Genomic DNA, 17,149 nt, shown 5'->3' on the forward strand with positions numbered 1-17,149 from the left:
AGACATCTGGGATGCCTTTCCAGCATCGCTGCTGGAGCTTGGCTTTTTCGGCCACAAGACATATAGTGTGGTGCCCGTTATGTCTGTAGAGGCATTGCTGGTGGACACAAATTATCTTTCTGGTGATCTGCTGGTCGGTGGGGTGGGACAGAGCCTTGTTGTGGTGACGGTGGGAGAGGACATTGCTCCGCTGGGGTACGGTCTTTGGGGCACGTTTGTTAAGGAGCCTGGGCTCCTCTCCCGCAACCAGGAAGCGATAAAGCATGAAAGAAGCAAACATTGTGGCAAAGGTGCGTCAGGCGGACACCTGAGAATACGAGCTTGTCCCCTTGGAGTGGGGAAGAGGTGGATCTCAGCTCCTCTGGGTATTTAATTGCATTCTGACATGTTGCGAAATCCGTTTTACGATGGGATAGAGACACGCAGTTCAGAAACTCACCGCAAGTTTTTGGAGAGCTACAACTCTTGCTGGGTGAGGCGGGGAGAGTGCAGCGGGGTGTCAGCTCCTCGAGTGTTGAGGAGGAGCAAAAAGCCCTATTCTCCCTACCTGGTCTCCTCTCCTGGCTGCCTCCACGCCGACTTGCCACTCCTTGGCCGGTAGCTGCGTTTTGGTGCTTCAAAGAGGTGGGTTATGTGCGTGCCGCGGCGGGTGCAAGGAAGAGGCTTGTGAGTAATTAGTCGTGTCCCACCCATCCATCACTCCATCCGTCACCCCCGCCCACCCACAGAGTAAAGAAATGCCAGGCTTTGTCTTCCTTTCCTTGCTTCAGTGCCGCTCCCCTGCTGCCTTTCCCTCCTCTTGGCTGGTGTGTCCTGGAGGGCAGGCGGTCCTCCTGACACACAGCCAACGTGGTGTCTCTACAGCCCGGCAGGCCACCGAGTTGGTGTTGGGTGAAAAGGGGCCATCAGCTGAATAGCAGATATGGGGACGAGACGGTACTACGGAACAGATAAGCGGCCTACACACTACCCGAGCCAACGTTTCGTCCAATGTTGGTGAAATGCTGTCCTTGGTGCGAACTTTGCTCACTACAATGTACCAAAACACACCTCCATCCCGGAGACTATCCGCCCCCGAGGTGCGAACACTCCTCCTTGAGTACATTAATCATAATAAAAGTACGTATGACTAAAGTCACTCAAACTCCACTTTGAAGATAAAAAATAGTATAAAAAATAGCCCAAGAGAGAGGGGATGCCGGGGAAGAAGAATTCCATCGCTGATTTCCGGGATCAGTCGATGGGCTGAGCCTTTCTTCCCCCCCATAGGGACGCCTTTGGGTAAGACTGCGATTATACCGAGCACTTTCTCGGGGACTTAGAAATTTCTCTAGAGAATCTCTACCCTACATTTATAGCCAGGCTGTATCAGTTATAATTTTGTTGCGTGTTTTGTATACTTAAAAATATCTTTATTTGCACGTGCTTTGCAAACAGTGTATTTATCACCGGCAATCCTAAGAACCTGTATATCCGTTGTTTAAATAAATTGCACTGTTTTAAGTAGATAGTCATTTCAGTTTCTCACTGAACGCAACCAAAGACTCAAGAGAGGCCGTGCTAGTTCAGGAGCACGACTAGACTGAAGGTGCAGCCCACTATTAGTGTATCCAAATCGTGATAGTTTAATACATATTAAAGGCAATTGGACTGATAGTGCTGAATTGGGCATCACTCAGAACTTAAATCCAGCTGCACCTGGCCTCCCACCTCGGCGAGGAGTGTTAGAATGCCAGGGGGTTTATCTTCTGCCAAAACCGCTTGGCCCCTTTTCACGCAACAATTGGGCTTGGACCCTGCCTTGCCCAGAGGCTGAAGATGCCCGCGGTTCCCAAGCGGGTGGTGCATCCTGAATCCAGGCATGTGGTTTCGGTCTGGGGACCACTGATGCTCTCCTCCCCTCCTGGCCAGCTGGGCAAGGGCAGCAGCTCAGCAATTCCTTGGCAGCACCAGCACGCGGTTTCTCTGTGAGGTTTGGGATGGCAGAGAGCAAAACCTGCAGACGCCTTCAGAAAAATGAACATTTGGCCTGAGAGCTTTTTCCCTGTGACAGACAGAAAGAGGCTTTCGGTGGAAGCTGGTGTCCAGTTGTGGATAAGAAGTGGAGGTGTGAGCCCACAGCGCGATACTGCTTGTGCCCCTGGGTCCTCCCAGATCTGAGCACCCTCCTGACCTGGTAAAGGTGGTGGTCCCTTGGGCTGGGTGGGAGCGGAGCTACTGGCAGAGCTTGAGCAGACCTTTGAGAAGAGATCTCCCAACGGATGTTTGAAACCCCTGGAGAGCTCTCCTAGTCCATCCGTGTGCTGTTCCAGTAGCTAATTACAGTCACTGTTAACAAAAAGTGTATCTTATTCCCATAACAAAAGGCCTGGAAAGAACTAGACTGGTAATTATTCAGGGGGGGCAGAAAATAAACTCAGGAAAGCTGAGCCTGAGGGATCCAGCAGAATGTGATACTGTGCACACCCACCTCCTGCTCAGCCTTTTTATTCACTGCCAGGCCAGGGCATTAATGCTAAATTAAGACTATATGACTGAACCTATCAACCAGGAATTAAGGTTAAACTTCATATCAGTCTCTTTGCGTTCCCTTGCTTTCCTGTTACACTCTGATGTACATGTTCTAACCTCACTTTTTAAAAACGATTGCTGCATTTTGCTAAGGAGATTCACTGGCTGAAGGGGCATTAAACGCAACCAGCGTGTCCCAAGGTAGATTCAGAAGAGACCTTCCTGGTGCAAGGAGGTGCTGGGAGACAGGGACGAGGTGACACCCGTGGAGAACTGGAATCTGCAGTGGGATCAGGACAAGTAGAGCCTTGCAAACCTGCTGGACATAACTGCTCTGGGTTTCCCGGACCTGAGTGCCCGGTGCATGAGGTGCTGCTGCGGTCCTGGCTCTTCGGTAGCTCACACCCACAGCATCCCCTCGCAAATGGGATAGGAACCGGCTGGGAGGGCAGAGGGACGCTACTTTCCTTGGTAGCTTTGTGAGCAGAGAGCACTTTGCACGTTGTGCTAGGGAATGTCTTTTTTTCCCTGGTTAGGACTCAGCAGGAGCAGGGGGGAGAAAGGAGGCGGAGGGAGCAATGGGAATGGAAAGGTTGGGGATAGAGCTGGAGGGTCAGGTAGAGAGGGGGCAAGACAAGGCGTAGCTTTCCCACGTGCACAGAGCTCTGTGTCACTGTCACAGATTCGGAGCAGTCCCTTGCGGAGCCCGATAAATGAAAGGCGCACCGTCAGACCAATAGTGCCGCTGGGAAAAGTCCCCATTTGCCACCTCGAGAAAGAGGGAGCGAGGCACTGAAAGGTCCTTTCATCCGTATTTGTTACCCAGCCTCTGCAAAAGTGGCTTTTGGTGGCATAGGGGAGTGAAAGTTTCCAGCGTGCGATGGGAAGAGAGGCCACCCAGAGGAAAAATGCCTGGAATGTTAGCATCCCTCTGCTTTCCCTGCATGCACGACCTGGGTACCTTGTGCTAAGAGATGAAGGGTTAAGCTCCAGGCCCTGCTGACTGCCATGTGATGCCGTCTCCTGGGCGATTAGTAAAGATCTATGCCCTAAGAGGAATCACATGGGCTTCGACGGGGCGCCCGGGATGCAAATGTGCCCTGCCGAATCCTCCCTCGCTCCCCGCTTCTGTCCTCACCAAGGGGAGCGCTGGGGAGGGGAGTGTGGCTTCGCCGTCCCAGGCCTGCACCCAGGCTCCACATCAAAAGGCAGGGAACAAAACAACTGCAGAGCATTTTAAAGCAAAATAAATAAACCCTTGACTGCTCCAGGAGAGTTCTTACCAAAGGTACAATCGAGTTGTCTATTTATGGCTTATTATTTCAAAAGCAGATACATAACAGGAACTTTTGATATTCATGTCCTAAAGAAGCTCACTTCTGATATTCAAGCCCAAAGAACCTGACTTCCCACAATCAAAGGGATTGCCATGACCCTCTGCTTTATCAGGTGGCTGGTGGGACGAGAGGAAATCCTGGGTTTCTGCTTTATTGGGTGGCTGGTGGAAGCGGAGGAAATCCTGGGGTTTTTATCGAATGAAAGCAGCTCTCAGTTGAGAGGACAATGTGACAATATCTGTTTGCATAGCATCTTCCAGCAGGAAGGTCCCCAGAATGTTTTCTTCGCAGGGAGAAGATATCTGAGAGATTACCTCGCCGATAGCACGTTGCAGTGTGAGAAAGTTTTGAGGACTCGGTAATGGCCGGTTGATTGAGACAAGTATATTTGGGGCTGATCGTTTGGTGTGTTACTCCCTGTGAATTGAGCGCTGTAAAACCGGAGGAATCAGCCCAATAGAAATAAGTGCACGTGTTCTCTAGCATAAGCTGAAATGCATCATCAGCGTGGTAATTAAGTAATTTGCCTCCAGGTTTCTGTTTCAACACCCACCAAAGGCGCTTGGGGTTCACAGTCCCTCTGCATCGATCCTTTTTTGTTTTTGTTTTCTGCAGGTGACGTGACAAACCTGACGCCTGAGCACTCCTTCGAAGGCACAAAAGTAGGCGTGGGGAACATCGTGTTAGCTTTGTACAGCGGTCTCTTTGCCTATGGAGGATGGTAAGACGCAGCCCCCCTCTCCTTTTTTTCAGTGCTAAATACTGTAGTGCATTCCTTTTGTCCCCAGGTTGTGTTTGCAGGAAGAGTGTGGTCCAGGGCTTCCCATCTTTCTTGTGACCAGGGCGAGGAGGCGGATGCTTTGGGTTTGCCTAGTAATGTTAATAGTCATACTTCACACCCCACTTCCAGCCAGGACTTAAGCACAAAGAAGCGGAGGGGATCGTGGGATTTAGAAGAGGCAGCAGATGACGGGTGATGATGCGCCGTGATGCTCGGTGCAGCTCCTAGGTGGTGTTAAGAGAAAGGGGCACGGTGGATTTGGGTAGCGGAAGAGAGGTGTGCCACGTGCCAACAGATTACTTCGAGCACCAGACTTGGGGCTCCTGGAGGGCTTCTTTATCACTCCCCTTGAGCACTTGCAAGCACAAGGAGCCTGCTCAATTTGCTGTGAAAACAGGCCAGATGCAGCCATCCTTATCGCTTGGAGGGTGGCCCTGTGCCTCGTGGGTCCAGCTCTTCACCCTGCGATCACCCCTCCTCCGGCAAGGAAGCCGGCAGTATGGTGTGCTAGATCCACTGGCATCAGCTGGGGCTTGCGCTTGGAAGGTTTTGGACTAGGCAACAGCCTTCATAAGTTTTATCGTGGCGTCAGGCTCTCTGCCCCTCCTGAAATTCCCTTGCAGATGAGTAAGATGAAGGGCTTCATTTCTTCCATGGACTAACCAGAATTAACCACCGTTCTTTTTAAATTACAGGAATTACTTGAATTTTGTTACAGAAGAGATGATAAATCCCTACAGGTAGGTGGGTGTCCTGTGATGACTTCCCCAGGAGGAAAAGCTAATGTTCTTGGGAAGCCCCTTCCTCGTGTGTGTGAAAGGGGCTGTTAATCAGCCCAGAAGCCAAGGAATTTTTCTTGGGAAATAGAAAACAAGCTAAATTAATAGCATTGTTCCTCCCTGGAATAGAGGAAGGGGAATAATAACCTCTGTATGAGAAGGGCTGTTGCTTACACTGCTTTCCTGTACTATGTTATCGGTGTTGTCGCAAAGTCTGGCTTCCTTGGCAGGACACCTCTCTGAATTATGGGCGAGGAAGAAGCACTCATGGCTTATTGCTGTCCTGTATGAACTTCCACGGGAGTGTTTGTTCGTACATATGTTTGTCACGTGGTCTTCCTGTTCTCTTGAGCAATAGCTGCTTTCTGTGCTGCCCGTGCCTTTCAGGGTTATGCAGGGGACCTGGTGAGATCGGGGGGGGCACACCAAAGCAGGACATCACCGAGAAGTCATTTTTCTCATAGGGAAGGTGCCTGTGAGGCACCATCAATATGAGCTTCAGGGTCACTTGTGCAAGAACTCATTCCTGGCTGACCCTGGCAGTGATTAGCGCCTGCTGGGAAGCATCAGATTTGGTACGCCCCTTCCTTGACAAACAGAGTTATAAGAAGGTTTCTGCAGTTTGCAATTATTTTCTTGTCCTCTGAATGCAGTCATGGTATTTGACTCTCTCCTCCTGTGGCTTTGAGCTCCACCAGACCAATTATACGTGGCATCAAGCAGGGTTTCCTTTTTCAGTTTCCGTTCGCAAATGAAGTTAGACTATTTGGAAAGGCAAATTCGTACCAATGCAGCCTCATCTTTACAGACACGCTCAGACTGTGTCTGAACTTGTTTTCTTTGAGTTTCAGCAGTCCAGTCAGCTGCACAGAGTTAGAGCCTAAAACCTGCCCACTAAATCCCCGATCTTTCCGTCTCCCACAAGAAACCCACCGGTACAAACGCTTCTCCTTTGCCCCGAAGAGAACGCATGCGGTAGTGCTGCTGGCTAGCAAGAGACACGGGGGGTTATTTTTAATTAATTGCCTTTGCGGTGATCTTAAATTACTGCTTGCCCAGACAGACAGAGTCTCTCCGTGCAAAAAGTCCCTTCAGCCATAATCCTTCCTTCTACATCTGTCAGCCTCCAGGCTGGTCCTGTGCGGGCATCCTCTCCTCTCCTAGGGGGGCAGCCCGTGGCTGGGAAACTGGACGCGCGGAAGAGCCAAAAAAGAGCAGAACGGCTCGAGCCAACTTTAAGCGAGCGCAGGAGGGGCTGCAGCACGAGCCACCGATCCCTGGCATCAACAGCTCTCTTCTCTGAACTGCAGCGCTCCATTGCAATCTGTGCTTTCTTCCTAGAAACCTGCCTCTGGCTATCATCATCTCGCTACCTGTAGTCACTTTGGTTTATGTGCTGACAAACTTGGCTTACTTCACGACGCTGTCGACGGAGCAGATGCTGACGTCCGAAGCCGTGGCTGTGGTAAGATAGGTGCATTTTTGATGTGACTCATCTGTTGTCCAGGGCTGGTTAAATCAGACTTAACGATCTCCGCATACAGTCTCCTAGTTTGTTCCATGCTGATCATGGCTGCTTACAAAAAAAGTGGTGTTTGACAGGAGATAAAGAGCAACTGTGACGGGAGCAGGGAAGAACAGTGTGATACCAAGTGGGATTAATCACGGACAATAGTAAGGGTGGGCAGACAGTTAACGCTGCTCTTAATTCGTAAATATGCAAGGTTGCTGCTGGCCTCATGACTTATCATCAGTTACCAGAGCGTGGTATTTATGGGAAAAGGTCATTCAGTCAATACTGAACTAGATTGTTCTCTCTCTGTATCTTCCTTGTTTTAATTAAGACAGAAAAAATAATACTTCTATTAATTAAAATGCCATTAGGGTCAGAATCCTGATTGCTTCCGAAGTGAGCAGCGTGGTATGATCTCACAAACTGAGCGTGACCAGGATTGTTCGGTGCCTGAAGGGGCATCTCCCGGTCCAGGATGAGCTGGTCTGGGCCATTCGGGTGGCAGCTCTCCGTCCTTTGGGTTAGTCCCCAGCCCCGCTCCAGGCTGCACATACCCGGTGCTGAGCTACTGGAGATGCCAGGCTTGGTTGGGTTGCCCTAGTTGTGTGCCTTCGCAGTGAAGCAGTGCAGGGTCAGTTCGTGATATAAAACTACAGCTCCAGGTCACTGCATCCCCTGGGGCTGTGTCCCAGGTCCTTACCCAGCAGCTGGCAACAGCTGCCTCTCTGAATCTCCTCGCGGTTTCCGTTTGGTCTTGAACTTCTGGGTAGCTTTTCTGATAAATGCTGTGTCCTGACTCTTGAGGGAAGGGCTTTCTGCTGATTTTTTTTTTGTTTGTTTGTTTGTCATTCCACAATATGATTTTTCAGGATGGAGGAGCAGCACATGGCAATATGGAAAACTCCGCAACACCTTCAGCACTAAGCCACGTCATTTATTCAGATTGCTACAAATACTAAATCTTTGCAGGCAGCTGGGAGTCCTTTTGGGCATTCTGGGTGTGAACTGTCTTGTCTTGTTGCCCCCTGTTTAGGATTTTGGGAACTATCACCTTGGCGTCATGTCCTGGATCATACCCGTCTTTGTTGGCTTGTCGTGCTTTGGATCCGTTAATGGATCTCTCTTCACTTCTTCCCGGTAGGCTTCTTGCTCAATTTTGTGGTTTTTGTTTATAAGCCATGCTTAATGTGTCTTCGTTGGGAATTGTCCTCCAAAGAGCAGCTGTGGTTAGACACGAAGTCTAAAGGGTCTGGAGACCACGTGGGGAAGGCCCAAAAAAAAAAATTTGAGACTTTAAAACCATATCCAGTTTAAAGGAAAAACCCTTTCAGTGGTCTTAGTCTTCTATTCCTCAGGCAAAGTCCTGTTGAAGTTATTAGAACATAAACAAACACAGGCTTGGGGCTCAGTGATGTTGCCTGAGAAAGTGGCTTTAATGAAAAGCAGAAACCTATGAAACTTCAGGGCTGAGAATCGCTCCAGAAAGGGGAGAGAGGACAAGGCAGGATGGGGACGGTGGAGGTTCCAGCTCTGACACACACCGCCCGATTTGTCTTAGGAAAGTTGCGTAATTGCTCTCTCTGGAAAGGAGGGCAAAATACATCTTTTCTTGCGTTCTTTGTCCATCTCCAGCCTTCCTTCTAAGACAGGGACTTTTAACGGTGTATGTGCAGAACACCCTGTGCTGGGGTCTGATCCTGGAGCGCCCCACTCCTGAACCAGTGACTAGCAAGAGGGCACTGCTGGCGTTCTGCGGGGCACCACGAAGGTGGAAAACCTGCGTGGAGCCTGGACGTTTCAGTCTTGCTGCCTCAGCACTGTCTAGGCTGGGCTTGGGCTGTCCCCGCTTGTTTTCTGCTGAAGACAAACCCCAGCTGAAGGTGGGGCTGAAGGTGGTAACTGCTCTGTCTCCCCCACCTCAGGCTGTTCTTCGTGGGATCCCGAGAAGGACACTTGCCTTCAATCCTGTCTATGATTCACCCCAGGCTTCTCACTCCCGTGCCCTCCCTTGTCTTTACGGTAAGCACCTGGCTCTGTGGTGATGATCTGGTATTGAGAAATGGGTTGGGGGTTGGATCCCATCGGCGTGGTTGGAGAGGGGCTACTTGGGCACCACCTCCAGACACAGCCATTCCTGCATGCGCCTACAGGAGAGGATAGACCCATCTCCTTCTCATCATATCCTCATATTCCACTCCTTCTGTTTTGAAATTGTTCCGGGCACCGATTGAAAATAGCTTAACTATGTAAAAAATAATCAACGCGATTCTTGTCCTGGCAGATAGTTCTTCTAAAATACCTGTATTTAGTGTTGTAACATACGTGGGTTTGCCTACTGTCTTTGCGAATGGCTTTTTTTTTTTTTTCCGGATGCAGTGCGTCATGACCCTGCTGTATGCCTTCTCCAACAACATTTTCTCAGTCATCAACTTCTTCAGCTTCTTCAACTGGCTGTGTGTGGCTCTGGCCATCATCGGCATGATGTGGCTGCGTTACAAGAAGCCAGAGCTAGAAAGGCCCATCAAGGTGAGAACAGTGTGGCGATCGCGTGGTGGGTCCTCCCTGAGTCCCTTCTCAGCACCTGTGAAGGTTCAGCAAGTAGGGCTGCTTGTCCTGCGTGAAGAGGGACTGGGATCGCAAGCCTGCGGGGGGAAACGGTGTGTTGTAGCTAACGCGGGTGTCCCTGCTGCAGGGAAATCTGCCGAATGCGGGAGGACAAAGAGCTGCCATGGCCGTGGGGACATCAGAGTGAAGGAGGCTCTGGGTGACGGAGATGCGGGGTGTTCTGGTGGGGTAGCCCAGTGGGAAGCTCTCGGTGACTAACATGTTCCCCAGGACAAATCCCAGGCTGTGGCTCTCAGTGAAACACTCTGTACCATCGTGGAATTCACTTAAAATAGTTTTTTAATAAAGCAGGCAAACCCACGCCTGCAGAGAGGAGAACTTTGTTCTCTTTGTCCTTGGCCAGCTTGGCAGTACCGTGTCCCATCTGGGAGGAGGCCAAGATCATGTCAGCCACAAGCATGTCTGCCTGCCTTAAAGGCATGTTTCTCACTCTCCCCCTGCACACTCAGGTCTCTGCCAGGCAACAGGCAGCCAGACAGAAACAAACTCGCAGACCTGTACCGGTGCCCTCCCAAAGTAACTCTTTGCGGGGCATTTCCTCTGGTTTTTGGTTTTTCTTGTAAAGGCTGGGCTGCTCTCAGCGGGTGCGCTGCTCAGAGCAGTGTGGCCGAGTCCCCCAAGAAACGGCAGCGAAGATGCTCCGTCATGTGCCCTGGTTGCTGCTGAATTTATGGAATTTTTTTTACGGAATTTTTTTTTTTTCCGGAGTTGTAAGGGACCTCTAGAGATCATCTAGTCCCACTCCCCTGCTAAAGCAGGATTGCCCAGAGCACATCACTCAGGACTGCATCCAGGCGGGTCTTTAAAGTCTCCAGAGAAGGGGACTCCACACCCTCCCTGGGCAGCCTGTTCCAGGGCTCTGTCACCCTTGCTGTAAAGAAGTTTTTTCTCATATTTGTTCGGAACTTCCTATGTTCCAGCTTGTGCCCGTTACCCCTTGTCCTGTTACTGGGAACCACTGAAAGGAGTCTGGCTCCATTCTCCTTAAACCCACCCTTTAGATACTTGTCAATATTAATAAGGTCTCCCCTCGGCCTTCTCTTCTCCAGGCTAAAGAGTCCCAGCTCTTTCAGCCTTCCCTCATAAGGGACATGCTCCAATCCCTCCATCACCTTTGTTGCCCTACGCTGGACTCTCTCCAGCAGTTCCCTGTCTTTCTTGAACTGGGGAGCCCAGAGCTGGACACAGTATTCCAGTTGTGGCCTCACCAGTGCAGAGTAGAAGAACAGGAGAATGACCTCCCTTGACCTGCTGACCACACTCTTCCCTATGCAGCCCAGAATTCCATTGGGCACCTTGGCGACAAGGGCACATTGCTGGCTCATGGATAATTTACTGTCTACCAAGACCCCCAGATCCTTTTCTTCAGAGCTGCTTTCCAGCAGGTCCACCCCTAACCTATACTGGTGCCTGACATTCTTCCTCCCCAGGTGCAGGACCCTACACTTGTCCTTGTTGAACCTCATGAGGTTCTTCTCCGCCCAGCTCCCCAGCCTGTCTAGGTCACACTGGATGGCAGCACGGCCCTCTGGGGTGTCGGCCGCCCCACCCAGTTTGGTATCATCAGCGAACTTGCTGAGCATACACTCTGTCCCCTCGTCCCGGTCGTCCATTTGATGCTGTCGGTACAGGTTCTTTTTATAAGGAATCATTCAAGTGTGGAATTGGGGTAAAGAAATGGGTGCTGAGAAAGGTTTATGCTGTCTTGGCCAGCCACGTCTCCCTGCTTTGTTTTGCTGGTATTAAATGTGCATGTTAGGGGTTGCTCGATACCTTCCCTGTGGCAGTTCAAGGTCACGGTCCCCTTGTTCAGAGCTCTGGGACAAACAGGAGCACTATCCACATAGGGTCCACGGTGGAATATGAATTCCTTCCCTCCCAGGGCTGTATGGCTAGACAAAATTCACTGGAAGGTGTTCCCTGTTGCCTGATACAACTTCTGACCTGTTCTTTGGGTCCTTGTTTAGGTGAACATCTGCCTGCCCGTTTTCTTCATCCTGGCCTGCTTGTTTCTCATTGCTGTTTCCTTCTGGATGACGCCAAAGGAATGTGCGATTGGCTTTGCCATCATCTTCAGCGGGATCCCTGTTTACTTCTTCGGGGTCTGGTGGCAAAACAAGCCCAAGTGGGTTCTCCAAGGCATCTGTAAGTATAACCAGCTCTAAAAACAGCAGCTTCCCGGGGAGCGTGCTACGGCTGGTCGCACTGGCTCTCCTTCCTCTAGTGGAACCTTCCAGTGTCTTGGCTCTGATCAGTTCTTCCTTAACGGTAACAAGTTTTAACCTGGTGATTACCTTATCTGCCGAGCACCCAAAACACACTCTGACTTGCAATAATTGCAAAGTTTGGGCCAAATACAATTTGTTTTTTTTTTTTTTATCTTGGCAAACGGGTTGTTGTTACGCAGTGGAGCATAATTCGCTGAGCACGTTGCTGCCTTTCTTCTGCCTCCTGTAAAAGCACAGGGTCAAGCCTTTTGTCAGCAGAGAATCCCTTTTTAGTGGTGTAGGAGGGGAAAAGAAGTCACAGCATTACAGTCTGAGCACAGTTGGCCTCAATTTGGCTGCTGAAAATTCAGAATTAGTCCCAATCCATCGCTTAGCCAGCGCTAACATTTCTGATCCAGTCAAAGCTCTCCTTGGCATCAAAATGCGGCAGCAGAGAAGAGGGAAGGGAAAATCCCCTGGATATTGTCTCTTACGAGGTTTATTTCTAAGGTACCCTCACATAAGGTTTTCGGACGGCTGACACGACGGCACGGTGTGTTCTGGAGGGACGGAGAGGCTGTGCTTAGCACAGGTAACCTCTGCCCGAACAACTGAATCAAGAAAGTCAATCCGTGTTGTCCAAGTAACCAAACTCTACCATCTGCCTCCCAGCTCTCGTACAACAGGCTGACCTAGAAAAGCAGACAAGAAGAAATGCCCAGCCTTAGCTGGATGCTTTTTATGAAGAAGAAAAAGGCTTTCAACAGTGCTCAGCTCTTGTTATTCTTTTTTTTTTCCTCTCTCTCTCTCACACTCACTTTTTTTTCCGAGTATTAGGCTCAGTTCCTGGAAAAGCCATTTTTGAAGCGCCTGGGTGGCAAATTACCATATTAATTGTTTTCCGCCACCAAAGGCTTCTAAGGAGAATATAGAAAATATTCTGGGAACACAGAATGATAATCCTGCAAATGCCCAGTTAGAAACCTATGAACTTTAAACACAGGTGCATATTCATATATTGCAGATAATTTGATCACCTCCAACTGATCTTAGTTTGACTTTGTGCGTAGTTAGAATTACTGTTAGCTTTACCTGGCCACACCATCTTGTGATCTCCAAACACACAGCGAAGCAACGGAAAGCTGCTACCACCCAAACCAACGGGTGGAAAAATAAACTTACTTCAGTTTAGCACCTTTCCTGTACCAACCTGCGTCTGAAATGCTTCCTTTGCTCTTCACCTGCTCCGTGCAAGGCAGTGGACTCTGCCTGGTGTCCAGTATGCTGAGTTGGTTTTGTCCTGGGCCAAAATTGGAAGTAAAAGCGTAGGCTTATATTTTCTATGCCCATTCTTGCTATTGTGCCTGACTCGGTTTTGGCTGCTTGCAGTTCTGGCATCCAAACGTAGTTACCGTATCACCATGCAATTAGAAACTGGCGTCACGAAGTACCGGAGCCTCTCTCGGGGCAGTACAGCATCCCTGCTGCAGCGGCAAAGCTGCCAGCGTTACGTGTTTAAGTTCTGGGCGTGAGCAGAGAGCAGCTCGCGGCTCATTTGCTTTCAAGTCTTAAGTTGTATTTGGACTAATCATGGTCAGAACCATGGTGGGGAGGCAAATGGGTCAGCCCTTTTGGGGCAGAATATCATGAACTGAGATCAAGATACGGGTTGGGCTGTCTGTGTGCAATCTCTGACCTGTACTTCGCTTTCTTCCCCGTAGTCTCCGCAACAGTCCTGTGCCAGAAACTGATGGAAGTGGTTCCGCAAGAATCTTAAGCAGGAAAAAGCAGAGACATTCAGCTTGAGGAAACGCACAATATTATTTTAAGACGACACAAGGAGAAAACGCTTCTGATCCCTCGTAAATGAAACCCAAGCACTGGAACGCCCCGTCGGAGCTGCTTCGTGTCTGACACCATGCCCCGCCGCTCTGCCTTGCCTCCTCCAGCTCCTCCATCACCACCCTTTAGCCTGGCAGATGAGAAACCCTGTGATGAGAAGTTCTTGGTACGAACGTGGGCCAGGAGGAGGAATTCCTGCCGGCAGCTCCAAAGGGGTCCTGCCTGTCCGGCAGCAGCGAGTCCGCTCAGCCTTGCGCGCGTGTGTGTGTGTGTGTGATACTGAGGGCTGTACTTCAGCTCTGTGCAGGCTCACTTGGTTGGGGTCTGGGATCCCCCAGATGGTGGGGGATCTGCTCATGAGCCCAGTTTGAGTGTTGCCAGCCGTACAAATGTGCCTGTGTCTGGGGCTGGGACTGTCGCAGAGCCGCAGGGCGGTCCTGAGCCTGGCCCACCCGCCTTACCTGGTCAAGGGAGGGTGGTTGGGAAGCAGAGGTTGGCTGATGTTGGCTCACACGCTCACACACACACAAACTCATGCCAAAATATGTGCTGCTGGACGCGTTGGACTCTGTCCACGGGCAGTGACTTAGGTGAGACAAGGCAGAGCACAATTAGTGTCAGAGAAATGATGTGGGGAGGCCTCGTCTGACTTTCATTGCGTTCCTGACAAGAGCACTCGGGGTCCCCTGCCACTGCCTGGCTTTTAACTGTCAGATCCAAGCCATCTCCCTGCTATTGAGCCAGTCCTCCGGGATGCCCTTCACCGGGATGCTCTTCACCAGAATGCCCATCCCGCGGCCCTGTGAATTAGCACTGGGGCAGGGGCAGGCCTGAGGGGGGAGTTCCTCCTGATAAACCCAGGGAACTGCAATTAGCAGAAGGCCAAGTCCGTGGCTTGCTCACTCCATGTGTTTCTGTAGATAGGCTGTCCAGCATAGGACGAGCAACATCGTGCTCTCCGAATGGCCCTGTTTGTTGCCCTCGGTGGGATTCATGTTTGCCCCTAAACCACTTGCAAAGATAAAGTAAGGGTGGCTCGTTCCCTGGGGTCTGTGCGTCGCCTGTCACCGTGCCCTTCGTTATGCCGTGTCTCCTCTAGAACGTGCAGTGGAGATGGGACCAACTGGGTCTGGGCGTGTGGAAGGGGGCAGGTGTCCCCAGATGGCTGGAGCCTGGCTCTAATCTCGGTCTGCTGTAGATGGTCTGTTTTAGAATCATAGAATCATAGAATTGTTGAGGTTGGAAGGGACCTTTAAGATCATCGAGTCCAACCTTTAGCCTACCCTGACAAGAGCCACTTCTAAACCATGTCCCTCAGTGCCCCATCTACCCTTTTTTTAAACACCTCCAGAGATGGTGAATCCACCACCTCCCTGGGCAGCCTATTCCAATGTTTAATAACCCTTTCAGTGAAAAAATGTCTCCTAATATCTAATCTAAACCTCCCCTGACGTAACTTGAACCCGTTTCCCCTCGTCCCTCGTTTTGCTCTAAGAAGCAGAGACTGGGGGCCTGTTCCTCCTTCGCGCAAAACTGCAGCATCAGGTTTGGCTTGGTCAGCAAGCCAACGTCCCTCACCAACATCCTCCCGCCCAGGGAGTGGTCTTTGAGCATAAACCACGATCCACACGTGAAAGCTTGTTTTGCTGTCGTGGGTGTTGCAGTCCCATCCCCTGAGCCCACCCAAAATCCCCCTACTTCCCGAGTAATCAAAGCTGTCCTCTTAGGAACACGTTGCTTCATTTGGTCAAAAGCATCACCTTGTCACACAACTGCAGTTCTTGAACAATTTGCTCATAATGCCTCTGCGCTCAAGGTGATAGTCAGTTGGAAATCAAAAGCATCTTTTTGCCACAAGTGAGCTGCTTCAGTCTCCGTTACAGATCTTTGTGCTTGTGCTTTGTGCAAATGGGTTGTTGAACTACTTTTTCTCAATATTTTCGTAAACTAAGCTGTTTGGAAGCCAGGATCCTCCAAGAGCTAATGCTTTCTGCTGGATTCTCCTCTTAGCGTAGAGTTACTCTGGATGAAGAGGCATTAAGGACACCAATGGTACTAGCTCGTGCTTTGTCTTTCTAAGAAGTTCTCTAGCAAAAAAAAGCGTGTCTGTCATAGCAGGTGGCAGCTTCTGTTCAAGTGTGTGTGACAGTGACCGTGGCTATGTCAACGAGCGTCTGCGTGCAGCTCTTTGCTATTGCTTCGCCAACCACGCGTCTTTGCTTTGAGGCCGTGCAGGAGGAATAGGTGAGACAATCATCACGCTGAAAACCTTTGCTGTCAGGTTGCTTCTTCCGTGGCAGCGCGGTGTAGAGATACCCAAGCCAGCGCAGGTGCCACTTCACACGCGTTAGCGTTGAGCTCTCCTGGAGCTAAGTTAACCTGTGGGGAGTTGCAGCTGGTTTGGGTATATCTACAGTGCAGAAGAACCCAAAGTTATGGCCAGTGCCTGGCTGTTCAGGGACCTACGTGCAATGAATTGGAGCATCTCAGATCCAGTGCCGGTGGAGACACATTTGCATAAATAAGGTCGTGAACCATAAAATCTGAACTCGATGTTTGTGAATCCTCTTCCAGCTGAAGGCTGAGATGTTTTGGCAGGGGAGTGATGGGAAATTGCTGCTTATGCTGGACCTGTACCATCAAGAGAGAACCTCGGTCCGTCACCTTCCACTTGGCCTGCAGTTTTTTGGCTGTAATGGTCTCGGGGCCAGTTTCCTGCAGGGCCTGGGTTCAACGCAGGGGCTCTTAGTGCTAATATGTACCAGCAGAATTACTTGTGATGCAAAGGAAAGGGATTTTAACTCTCAGCCAGCTCAATCCAATGTAAATTAGCACTCAAGTCCAAGCCACGGAGAGCTCAGAAATAGGTCCGCGTCTCCCAAAGGCGTGGGGGGTTGCTTGGTTTGGACACATCTTTAAATGACTTTCATCAGTGATGAAGACGATCGCTACATGATATCCTCTTGGTGAACCTTTCACACTGGTTTTAAAGAGGAGATGTCACACTGAGAAATATTTTTTTTTTTATTATTAATTAACTGATCTTAATTAAATCCTTAACTCGCTTGCTTGCCCTTGATGATTTTTCGTGATTCTTCACTTGCTGCTAAAGATCTTTCTCTTGTACTAACCTGCCGGCTCTGGCATTGATACCGTATGTTTGGTGGTGATCTCGCCAGCGTCTCCACGGCGCTGGAGGTATACGAAGAAACTGAACCGGGTACCAGCACAGAATGACAAAAATGTTGAATTTGGTCAGCCACAGCTCACATCTCAAAGTTTACCTTTCAAAAAATCTCATTATTTCTTTTATCCCTGATTCATTGAGCCCGATAGTTGCCCTCCACCAGAGCTTGGTGACATGGCTGTAAGAGGTTGGGTTATTTTTTTTTCCTGGAGGTTAGGGAGAGAATGAGTGAGGGGGGTAAAACTGAATTTTGTTTTATAAAGAAAACACAACTAAAGTAATTTTCACTGCAGTGGGTGAAACTGCTGCTAGCGGCATCGGCACTAAAGCTTGTAGCTCAGATCAGCAGCCAGCAGCGTCTGCCGCC

General features: G+C 50.1%; 1 protein-coding gene across 2 annotated transcripts in view; it reads left to right on the plus strand.

Annotated features, from left to right (window-relative positions):
* The window catches only part of SLC7A5 (solute carrier family 7 member 5), a 40,361-nt gene extending 23,687 nt beyond the window's left edge, over nt 1-16,674 (plus strand). The window contains exons 3-10 of one of the 2 annotated variants that reach the window (XM_074582736.1): nt 4,464-4,569; nt 5,325-5,369; nt 6,750-6,873; nt 7,955-8,058; nt 8,844-8,940; nt 9,298-9,447; nt 11,514-11,691; nt 13,475-16,674. In XM_074582736.1, coding sequence (XP_074438837.1) covers nt 4,464-4,569; nt 5,325-5,369; nt 6,750-6,873; nt 7,955-8,058; nt 8,844-8,940; nt 9,298-9,447; nt 11,514-11,691; nt 13,475-13,530 — 860 coding nt within the window. In that variant the 3' untranslated portion in view covers nt 13,531-16,674. The remainder of the gene's footprint in view (nt 1-4,463; nt 4,570-5,324; nt 5,370-6,749; nt 6,874-7,954; nt 8,059-8,843; nt 8,941-9,297; nt 9,448-11,513; nt 11,692-13,474) is intronic. The other variant, XM_074582737.1, reaches the window with a different exon arrangement.
* The last annotated feature ends 475 nt before the right edge of the window (nt 16,675-17,149 follow it).

The sequence above is a fragment of the Larus michahellis genome, chromosome 4 (genome assembly GCF_964199755.1).
Source record: "Larus michahellis chromosome 4, bLarMic1.1, whole genome shotgun sequence".
Lineage (NCBI taxonomy): Eukaryota > Metazoa > Chordata > Aves > Charadriiformes > Laridae > Larus > Larus michahellis.